The sequence below is a fragment of the Bactrocera latifrons genome, unplaced genomic scaffold (assembly GCF_001853355.1).
Source record: "Bactrocera latifrons isolate USDA-ARS-PBARC rearing strain unplaced genomic scaffold, ASM185335v1 scaffold_75, whole genome shotgun sequence".
NCBI lineage: Eukaryota > Metazoa > Arthropoda > Insecta > Diptera > Tephritidae > Bactrocera > Bactrocera latifrons.
The window spans coordinates 67,323-79,093 of NW_017537434.1; the positions used below are offsets into that span (position 1 = coordinate 67,323).

The following is an 11,771-nucleotide window of genomic DNA, read 5'->3' on the forward strand; positions in this document are numbered from 1 at the left end:
TGTTAATGTTAATGTTAATGTTAATGTTAATGTTAATGTTAATGTTAATGTTAATGTTAATGTTAATGTTAATGTTAATGTTAACGTTAATGTTAATGTTAATGTTAATGTTGTAATAATAACATTCAACAATATTAACTTTCACTCCTAGATCAATTTTTTGTTGGTATATCTCCAGTTATTGGCAAACTATTTAGTTAACATGCAGTCACATATAACTCTCATCTTAATGTTAATGTTAATGCACATTACTTTTGAAGCATCATGGAGCAAATACCGTAAAGGCAAAGTAACAACAGCGCTAAGTGTCATACTGCTTAGTTGAAGAAGCTGGTGGATGCTCTCACATCGCTTTCTTGTGCAAGGGATAGTAAAAAAAGTATCTGCGGCATTTTATATGGAAAAAGTGTTTGACTCGTTTGTGTTTATCGATTTGGATATCAAATACGGTGGCAAAAGCCTAATAATGGTAAATTCTGCTACAAATTTGTCGCAACTGTCGCTGATGGCTATGCCATTTATTAGTGAGCCCCATAAAATATAAGTAAAGCGCTAAACTAAACGACAAAGAAAAATGTAAGAATTTGAGTACACGATTATTAGTGGCGCGAAACGTTGGCCAAAATGAAAACAAAATAAACAAAACAGTTTAATGACTTTTCTTCTGCTAGTTTTATTGCTTTAGCAACAACAGAAGAATACAGTAGTAAATGTGCTTTAAAGAATGGGGTAAGTTATTTGTCGCCGAATACACCCACAAACATAAAAATATGCACGAGCATTCACATACATTCATGCAAATGTAGACAGCATAAGCATTTGCCCCACTCAGTGGAGGCCGTGAACTTTCCGCGACAACAGCTGGCAATACAATTATTATGATTATTACGCAAATGCGCACAATACGCTGCCGCTGCTGCGTGCACGCTCAAACACTTTGCGCTCAGCACATGCGAATGTGGCAGCGACTATGAACTTTTATGAGAGTGGGAAAGCGTGTATGTATATGTATAAGTGCATGCCTATACTGTTTATTTAGTACGTGACTGTCGGTGGGTGACTCTGAAGTCATCAAATGTTTCGAGTCCTCATGCACTTAGACACGCACGCAACATCGTTTTTGTTGTTGGCAACAAAAATGCGAAACTGTGTGAACTTATTTTATTGTTTTGGTTTTAGAATTGCTTCAAACAGAATAATCATAAATAAATTTACATACTTTAATTAAAAAATTATTAAGTGCCGAAAGGTTGAGCACAAAGCCGCCAGGACAATACAATGATAATTAGATTTTAAGCTAAAAGTTATGAAAGATATAAGATATAAAGACAATAAGTGCTAGTGTTTTAGTAGAATGCCAGTGAATAAAACACATTTTTTATGAAACCGCTGAGATTTTATCACTTGTCATTCTGAATTATGTGAGCCAGTTCGACTAAAGTTTGTCTTGCCATAAAATCTCTAATTGAAAATCCCATAAATTGCAATCAATAAATCGAAAAAAAAATATTAATTTTTATTGCTTCCGATTCATTAGGTAACATAAAATTCTGTCCGATATGACCAATATATTAGGTTGTCAAAAAAGTCTTGCGGTATTTTCGCTAGTTGGCGCTGAGAGCGCGTAGTTCTAGTTTTATTCCTCGCCTTTTTGGAAAGCTAAATTTTATGAACAATTGAAAATTCAATAAAAATATCGCAAAAATACCGCAAGACTTCTTTGACAATCAATATAACCAGTTTATAATCAATATATAACCATTTTGTAACCAAATCTTAAAACTCAGTTGAGTTGCATAGTGATGTTTCGTTATTTTGCAATTTAGTATAGTGACGATATCTAAGTTCTGACTGAAGCACTCGCTAAAATGCTCAGTCTTGGAATCGGTTATTCGCTTAATGAGAAGTACCTAGCAAGGCTACATAACGCCATTATAGATCCAATCGTTGGCTTTTAATTTAAACTTGTAACAGAATGCTTTTTAAGAAATATGTTATGATCGATAAATGATCACACAGATCAAAGAGATTTACATGCCCTAGCAATAACGAAGGTATTCTAAAAAACACCAATAATAGTGCAATATATTTCTCATAAAATAAAAAACGGTAAGGCATTTTTTTACCACTTTTTATCATCATCATTATTTAGTGGAAAATAAAGAAGGCTGCTGGTGAGAGCTGCTTAAGATATTGAACACCAAAAACATAACTTAAGTGCACCGATAGTATGAGTGCTACAGTAAGCGAGACGTCCAAGGAAAAATATAATCTTAATTTGTACTAGGCAAGACCCATAAGCACGAGTCATTTGAATAACTAATTCTTTTTCTTATAATGTGAACCATGTAAAATAAAAATGTTCACAACTCAATAAAAATGTTCACAGTCATCCATTTAGATGTTTAGCGTGTTGCGCATAGTTAACATACCTTTACGCCAGCCATCTTTTTCACTATTTACTTTGAAATTTTATTTTTAGTTGAAAATGCGATCGCCCAGCTTTGCCCGAAGCTTATATGTACATGTATGCAATTTTCAACGTAGAGGTCTATTGGTGGCATGTTTAGTACTAGTTCAAGACCCGCCATTACAGTTGAACTCAAAATCCTACTGTGACCTAAATATTAAGTTGTCAAATATATCCCTTCCGCTGTTTTGGTCTTTATTCTATGCTTTAAAAAAAGTGTGAAAGTGATCGAATTTAGTTCAAATATGAGCTGTTTTGTTCGATAATCTGTTTCTATCTGGCGGCAACTTCAGAATACCCCCATCGTAGAAGTCTCCATCCTTATTTGCGAAGAACTCGGACAGCCACTTTTCCCTATCCTCTTTGAGTTCAACTTTACACCAATAAGGGCGTTCGGCATGGAACAGTTGGTAATCTCTTGGTGCTATGTCCGGTCTAAATTATGGATGCGATAAAATCTCCCATCCGAGCTTCGTAGCTTCTGACGAGTCATCACCGACGTGGGCGGTCTGGCGTTGTCCTAGTGGAACACTACACCCTTCATCTTGGCCAATTTTGGATGCTTCTGCTCGATCGTTTGCTTCAAGCTGCCAGCTCATAGTAGATAATTCCCTTCCAATCCCACCAAACACACAGCAAAACTTTCCTGGTCGTCAATCCCGCCTTGGCCACCGTTTGGGACGATTCACCGGCGTTCAAATACTACCGTTTTCTCTTGATATTGTGGTTTATGATCCATATTCGTCGCCAGTCACCATCCATTTCAAAAATGTATCGAGTTCGTTGCGTTTCAGCAGCATATCGTAGGAGTTTATTCGGTCCACAAGTTTTTTCCGTCAAATCATATGACACTCAAACATCAAGTTAGCTTTTTTATGTATCCAGCCTTCTGCATATGGTTTAAAATGGCTTAAAGACTAATTCCCACGATGCTTTCCATGGTTTAAACGGTATTCGTCGTCACAGGTCTTCCGCCGGCTAGCTTATCCATGGTGTTGCTTTCACCTGCTCTGAATCGTCGAAAACATTCCTCCATAGTTCGAAGTGATAGAGTACCATCCCGCAAAACGCCATCTCATGGAATGTTTCTCCAGCAGATTTGCCTTTAATGAAGGAAAACTGGAAAATAGCATGAATTTCGGTGTTAGTGAACACCATATTTACACGTCTACAACTGTTGAACGCAATATCCAAACTATTCATGCATAGTGTCGTTTTATAGATTATGTCAAGACCTTTCAAAAATGTATAGTATTGCCAGATACGTGCTCTATAGCGTAAAAAGACAAAAAGGAGATATTTGACAACCAATATAACTAAGGTCGGTTGCACATTTTTGTTTAAGTTTGTGACTCCAATCCAGGCTCAACCTGGCTAAAGTATGACTTTGTATCAACACTGTCATATACTACTAATTCTAAGTCAATATTTCTCTCGATTCAGCTTTTTACAGCAAATTTTTCATGTAGAAGCCACACGACAACCAAAAAGTATTCTTCATAGATTACCTCTTCTCTGGTTAACCTTTACTATTTTCGGAAAAAGTACTTTCAGTTTCATTATACTCGGAGCAAGCCAATTATATTAAAACCTGATCGCTAGTAAATATCGAATAAATCTATAGTAAATATCGAAGAAATTTATATATAAAATATTAACAAGATCGTGTTCGAGAATATTTTGCTTTGTTTGTTGTTAACACAGATAGAAGAATAAATCACGATCTCTTGGCCCTCACTACAAACTCGCATAGCGCTTTCTGCTCATTCAACGCCATTGCAAATATAAACCTGAAGCCTACACTTTCTACTGACAGCTACTATATAAACTATTATACATACATATGCGAGTATTTTACGTGCACACAATAATTTGTTCTCACGCTAAGTGCATTAATTTGTGAGGGCGCGTGCTTTAATACTTTTTTACAACAATACGCGGCCATTATTACTGTTACGGCACGAATCATGCTAAGGTTACTAGCTATATATAACATATATATATATACATACGTATGCATTTAAGTATGTATATATGTAAGTTTGTGTCATAATGGGCGCACACGTTGCCATTCAAAAGTACTCATATTAAATTTTTTCCATTTCCATTTTCATTTTCAAGCACTGAAACACATTTTGTTGTTATTATTTTTTATGAGTTTGCATTGTTGTGTGGCGCATATTGTTTTTGATGGTATTCGGCATGCACATATGTACACAGTTACCGAGTTAGCATGACGTTCGTTAGCTATTCCTGTGCAATGTACGTACTTATACGAGTGCAAACATATGTATGTGGTGAAGGCATGGTTGGCTTTGGTTCGTTGGCACTGTCACTGTCCTCAATATCTTGATTATTGCTTTTGTTCACATAGCTCGTTCAATAACTTCTGAAACAAACCCGTTCTCACTTGCCCACAACCTCGCATTGAAATTATACATGAACTTTCGTGTGTGTGTTGTGAAACTGTATGCCGGTGCGTATGAGTATTTGCAGAAATGTAACAGTCATGTTGGTGGAAAATATAATTCAAATTGCTTGACAAATATAACGAATATTTATAATTAACATTAATTAAAAGTGCGTTAATGAGTAATATGCAAATATGAATGTATGTATTGTCGTATATGAAATATACCGCGGTTATAACCCAATTTTCAGTTACTTTTTGAATAGAAATTATATTATATTGATGAAATGTTATTTTGAATTTAGAATTGAAAATTTAAAAAAATTATTTCACATAAAATTCAATTTTTATGAAAAAAAATGCATCGACGAATACAAAGTTGAATGAAATAAATAATAAAGAAAAATAATATAAATGATAGGTTGTACATACATTCCACTGGAACTTTGCAATTAATTCTATAAATTCCACATAAATAGAGCAGAAATATATAAGCTCATCAAGGCTTGATTATTCTAAAAAATCTAAAAAAAAATACTTGTTGTTGTATTTAAAGAAAAATTGAAACGCTTCAGTTAGTGAGATTACAGGAATCAACTCAGCAAAATTTATCAACTTCCAACACATTCAATTCTGCAAATTACTTCATCGAAAGAAAAAGTCACCAAAAGATTGTTATAGTCAAGGTCGAAAAGCTTTTGAAATACACCTTAGGCTCTCATATAGTTAATACTGAGCGTTTCCATTTTTGGTTTGAAAATAAATAATAATATTTGCGAGTACCTGAGTAAAGTAGGTGATTTAGGTTACAAAAGAGATTAAGCGATGACAGGACCTTGAAGAAATATGAAATGAGGAAATAAATCCGTTCCCATGACAGTCGGGTTTACGTAACCGAAACGGTCCCAGATTTTTATGCGAATGACTTTCAACTCGTCAAAACTCTGCCGCTACATCAACAACAACAACTACCTTGAGGAAATATATATATATATTTTTCAAGTTAACTATAAAATGTTACTCTGTTATGAACAAATACATCGAAAAATAAATAGAAATAATTGCCAAAAATTAGCCTCAGATATTTTTCAAAAATATTAATATGATAACTCAACATGAGTATATGGCGAAACAGAGTCTGAAAATGCATGGAAGGCGTTTCTAACCTTTTGCGCCACGTTTCGTGTATTTTACAGTACAATAATCTGTCCATAATTAATACAAAATATGAAGCAACTATAAAAATAAAAGTCAAAGTCGCCAATGGTAACTGTTGCCATTGGATAAAAAGCCATTCCATTTGACTTGATTTCAAAGCATTAAATCCTGCACTCACTATTAGGTTTAGTCATGAATACTTACTAAGGCTCAACTATTATTATTGCTTATATATACAATATATATATACATATATTAGAGCGGATAGATTTTTATACTCTTGCACTAATCAAAAGCCCATTGAACAGGATGAAACTTTTCATTAATAATTTATTTAAAGTATACCACCTTCAGACCAAAATTTGCACAACTACCATAAAACCTGCTCAAGCCCTCAAATACCGAAAATAATCATTATCTGACAATGATATGCCGTATGTCAAAAATGGGTTGAATCTGGTCAATACTTCCTTGAGCCTCCATATAACTAATACAAAGATTTTTCAATTACGGGGTGACAATAAACCGCATATTTTGGCCAATAAGTGAGTTATCTAAATTAAGAGCGAGATGAGAACATATTTTACTCATAACAGAGCCTTTGTGCCGAAAAAGGATAAAATAGGGGGAAACCTTGACTAGCACCTATATAACTGATATCAGAATTTTCGAACATCCGGCTGACTTTACTCCATATGATTGGTGATTATATATGGGAGATACCTTAATGAAACCAAGGGAACATTGTTTTAGTCTTTTGCTTGTTAACTGTTTATAGTAAAGGCAAAAATAGTTAAATTCGGAAAAGTTGTTCGGATCATTCTGAATAACTTTGCCAACTATTGCACCAAACAATATAAATATTTATTTTATCCCTATTACTATTAATCCAATTCTATAATGCAATTCTGTGGGTTTTTGGCTCTGTTAAACTCCGCTGGTTGTTGTCCAAGCTTTAAATTTGGTTGTGTGCATTGATAAAATAACAATCAGCCGAAGAATTTTAATCACAAGAACAAATAGAAAGTGAAGAACACAAGCAAGATAAGCTAATAGCTTATCGTTGATCGAGTAGCCGGCTTCTCGGAAGCCAACAACTGGTTTCTTAATTATAGTTTCAATGTAGTAAATGAATATGGCTGGGTGAGAAAGCTGTAAGAGACTATGAGTTAAAAGCTGGTTTCAAAGCAGCGATTTTTAAGGCGAAGTTTAAAGAATTTAATAACAGGTTGTATAGGAGATGTATTTTGTAATTGTAGGATCTGACTGATTCTGACAAATGGGCTATGGAATATCAAAAAACAGGTACTTATTAAATTTCAATCAGATATTTGAAAAACTGAAACAAATTTAAATAAATTTCGCCTAAAGCATTGCTGGCACAAAACTGGTTTTAAACCCTTAATTTCTTAGGCCAACTTAGTCAGAATGATCCGCAACGCGATTATTCTATTTTTCCATATTTTTTTTTTTTTTTTTGGCTCCCTGTAAATTAACCCGCTCTAATATAAAAATATATTTATACATATACAGCTGTACTCACGTAAATATGTATTTGTTTGTATACATTTACATGCTAACAAGAAGCTGATGACAGCGCAACATTCCGACTAAGAATTATACAAATTAGCCGAGCTCCCGCTGTGGTCACCATTGGCGCAATGCAGCCTTGCGGTTGAACAGATGGTTTGGCTCAGCGCAGCGCAGCTTGGCAAAAAAAATGTCACAATAACAAACACACACACACAGTGGAAGCATTAAAAGCAGCAGCGCAAAGTGGAAGCAATGCTGTGCAACAACAACAAATAATATAATACAGAAAGTGAAAGTAAAGCAAAAAAGTGCAGAAACAGCGAAATAAGTTTAGAAAGCAAGAACAATGTCTCAGACAGCGCAAACACACGCGTGTGAAAGCTATGCTCCTCGTCCACCCGCCGACTTACTTACAGTACAAAACAAACGCTCTTTAACCAGCTATTTATACTAGCGTAAACCTACCTACCACAACATTTTTTTGCTGCACACAATTATTCACGCCAATTTACGCACGTTACCACTGTATTTTTAGTTGCTTTGCTTTAATTTTCCCTTTCCACGCAAATTAAATTTCCATTGAATTTCGTTCAATTTTTTCACATATTTTCTTCAATTGTCACATAACATGACACATGAGGAGCTTTAAACAATTTTTGCTTAACTTTTCTTGGCTTGTCACTCACTCCCGTCACCGGCCACGAAACGCACAAGAACGACGGTTCAGCTTCCGTTCGCTGCGAATACCGCAAATGGACTAATTTCTTTTAGTGAAATTGGGTGTCACTTTTAGTATTTACCTTTCATTTAATTTTTTCCCTTTTTCAATCATATTTTCATTATGCATGCGTATGTGTGTGTGTTTGATTGTTGTAAACAATACCTGCGCATTGCCACCGCCTTTGTAATTTCCGTTGTTGTTCATATGCAAACACCGTGTATCCGGCAGCGGTGAAACTTTTAACCCGCAGAGCTTTAGCAGAGACACATACCTTAATAAAGACAGGGTGTGCTTGAAGGGCAATCTCTTTTAAGTTTTTTTATGGAGTGAAATTTTCGCGAAATTTTTTTCGAATAGTTATAAACGAAAAATAAACTTCTTCATCTATGTCCTTAAGGATTGCATCTCAAAGACCTGTGTGAAATTTCATGAAGATCGTTTGAGTAGTTCTCGAGAAATTTTGCCAAGCGCATTCAAGGACACAGTTTCGAGAAACGCGTTTAAAGACGGCGCACTTAGTCTAGCTTGTCTCGAGCGCACTAGTTTTTAAAGCTGTAGCTCTGAAACTATTACTCAGAACAACTCGAAAATTTAAGAAATTTGTGGTATTTAAGCCTAATGGGAAAATATGATTTTTTTTTTAAATGGTTATCATTTCCGAACGCAAATCCTTTCTCAAAATCCGTCAGGTTGTGGTTTGAGACAGTCCAATCTTTGAGAACGTTTGGGAATCGACAAATTGTGGTCTGTAGCAACACTTGCCTAAACGACAGCAATTTTTTTATTGCTTCGAGCGGTTCTTTGTCTTACTGGCATTTGAACATTATATAAAGAATATGTACACTTGATATTTTCACCAATTCGAAGTATAACGAGCACAGACGAGCACTTATTACGACCATAAAATAGTGAAAGAACACAAAAAACACAATCGGAGAACGAATATTTTGATAATAAAATTGAACAATTTGTAGGCGTTGTTCTCGCATACAGGGTTTGTCCGGAAAGTAATGGGACTGAGTCGATTAAAAAAAAATTGATTGGACCAATCTTTGCAATTCTCTAAACACTCTCAAAATAGGCTCCTTTCGCATCGATGCAGCGCTGCCAGCGGGATTTCCAAGCATTGAAGGCATCACAGAAAGCTTTCTCCGGAATAGCCTTGAGAGCCAAGGTGCATGCTGCTTGGATTCCCTCTGTCGTCTCAAGGAAAAGAAAGATTTGATCTTTGTCTCTGGGTCATACTCAAAGATCCATGATTCGTCAACTGTGCATTACATTATTCAAAAATTGTGGGTTACTTTCACTCATGCTCAAATCTTCTTCGCACACTTCCACTCGCCGCAATTTCTGGTCGTCAGTGAGCACTTTTGGGACCATTTTCGCGAACATCTTGCGCATGTTCAAGAGATACGTCACAATGTCATGAACCGCTAATTTTGATAAATTTATCATCTGGATAATTAAACAAATACTTAGTCGACGGTCTAAGTTCAAAACTTGTTCGTACACGAGCCACATTGTCAGTGTTTGTCGAAGTCGCAGGTCTCCCAGCACGGTCTTCATCAGCGATCTCTTCCTGGTAATCCAAAACACACGACTTCTTGCTAAAGCAACATCTGGGTAAGCCTGCTTGATCATATCAAACGGCTCTGTCGCAGATTTACCGAGTTTCACACAGAACCTAATCGCGTATCTTTGCTCTAATGAACGCTGCATTTTCGGCTTGCACCACTCACAGAAACACGTTGCCCGGAATTGTTTGTCCTTACTCTCCTTGTGCTCGAAAACAACTGACCAGCCGCTCGTTTTTTAGCTAAAAACGCACTCTACCGAATCTAGTGGGTGCGCGCAGTCGCGACGGAAGCAAATCAGTCCTATTACTTTTCGGTTAAACCCTGTACATCTTTCCATGATTCTTCTATCTGAGGTTTGCGCAGGTCTTTTTCTCCCCTAGAAACTGCTGTAATATCGGAATTATTATCCAAGCCAAAGGTAAAATCCGCGAACAAACTTTAGTGAGCTTGGTAAGACAGATGTTTTCGTACGTCTCTCTGTATGTCGTGGAATGATGTAAGACCTCTGACACATGCTTCGTTTTGGAGTCATTGTGTAGAATATTCGCCAATTAGAAATTTACAAATCAACTATAACTCTAATACTTTATCATTAAATATACAATTTTTTATTTATAAAATAATGTTATTAAAGCTTTATAAAATATTTTGCTTACAATAGTAGCACTAATGGCAGTTAATGGTTTCGTTGATCACATTGATGGCGAGAATTTTTCATGAATTCATTTGAGTAAATAATTGCTAAAACTAATGACTTSATATACCTATAATAACATATATAATAARTTAACTCTTTACATTACGATATATACAGTGGCATCTTAGTACCGCATACGCCAAGAATTCTTTATCATATCGGCCGCCTTCTCTGCAATCATTATCGCAATAGCATTCGTATGTCCAGCCGGTATGGTAGGCATAATCGAAGCATCGACCACACGCAGATGTTTTATGCCGTGTACACGTAACTGTGGATCCACTACTGCAGCAGCATCTGATGGTGGACCCATTTTACAAGTACCCACTTGATGCTGCAAACTGGAACCGTAACGACGCAGACAACATTTCCAATAAGCCTTACTGTGTAAGGTCAGATGCTCACAGCCCAGAAACGGTTTCGCATTGAATGTGGTGCCGAGACGACGCATAGCTTTTGTTTGTGTGATTTGAAAAATCTGCAAGCAAATTTAGTTATAACAGTGCATTAATGAATCGCGCGACAAGACAACTTGCCATTTGTACACCCTCCAACATAGCACGTATATCATCGGGATCTTGCATATAGTTTGGCTCCATGCGTGGCCAATGAAAAGGATTAGTGCTGCGCAAGGATATGCGACCCCTACTGCTGGGACGCAGCAGAACCGGCACCAGACCAAAGGTTTCCTGGAATTAAAGGACCACATTCGGATTCGAAATATTAAGTGTTTGAAACACTAACCTTTTCGTGGAGACCTTCATAAACTTTATAGTAAAATTCATCGGGCATTCCGAGTAAGTCACGCAAGGAACCCATATGATCGCCACTCAACGAGCCGGCGCCCAAAACAATCTCCATATCGGCATAGTCCTTATCTGCATAATTTATTATGATTGCATGAAATATTCCCTAAATTTTTTTACCGACAAAAAATACCCACCAACTGTGGAGTTTGGCGTACGCACGAAAGCGAAGCCCTCTGCACCACCGGGTATTGTATAAGGTCCTCTACCCTCCAAAATATAGTGTAGTATATCAGTAGGATTTATTAGGCGGCGATCATTTAAAGTCTTTGTGTCATTCACCGTAAACACCAGACCATTCAGCGTCACGTGATCTTGTAGGTTATAACCCACTTGCAAGTCACGCATTACGGGAATGCCTAGCCCTGCCAAATGCTCACGCGGACCTATACCAGACAA

General features: G+C 36.4%; 1 protein-coding gene across 1 annotated transcript in view; it reads right to left on the reverse strand.

Annotated features, from left to right (window-relative positions):
• Positions 1 to 10,511: 10,511 nt before the first annotated feature.
• LOC108976327 (glucose dehydrogenase [FAD, quinone]-like) overlaps positions 10,512 to 11,771 on the reverse strand; it is a gene marked incomplete in the record, with an annotated part of 14,805 nt that continues 13,545 nt past the window's right edge. The window contains 5 exon segments of the mRNA XM_018945352.1: positions 10,512 to 10,633; positions 10,698 to 11,044; positions 11,103 to 11,255; positions 11,311 to 11,444; positions 11,510 to 11,771. Coding sequence (XP_018800897.1) covers positions 10,546 to 10,633; positions 10,698 to 11,044; positions 11,103 to 11,255; positions 11,311 to 11,444; positions 11,510 to 11,771 — 984 coding nt within the window.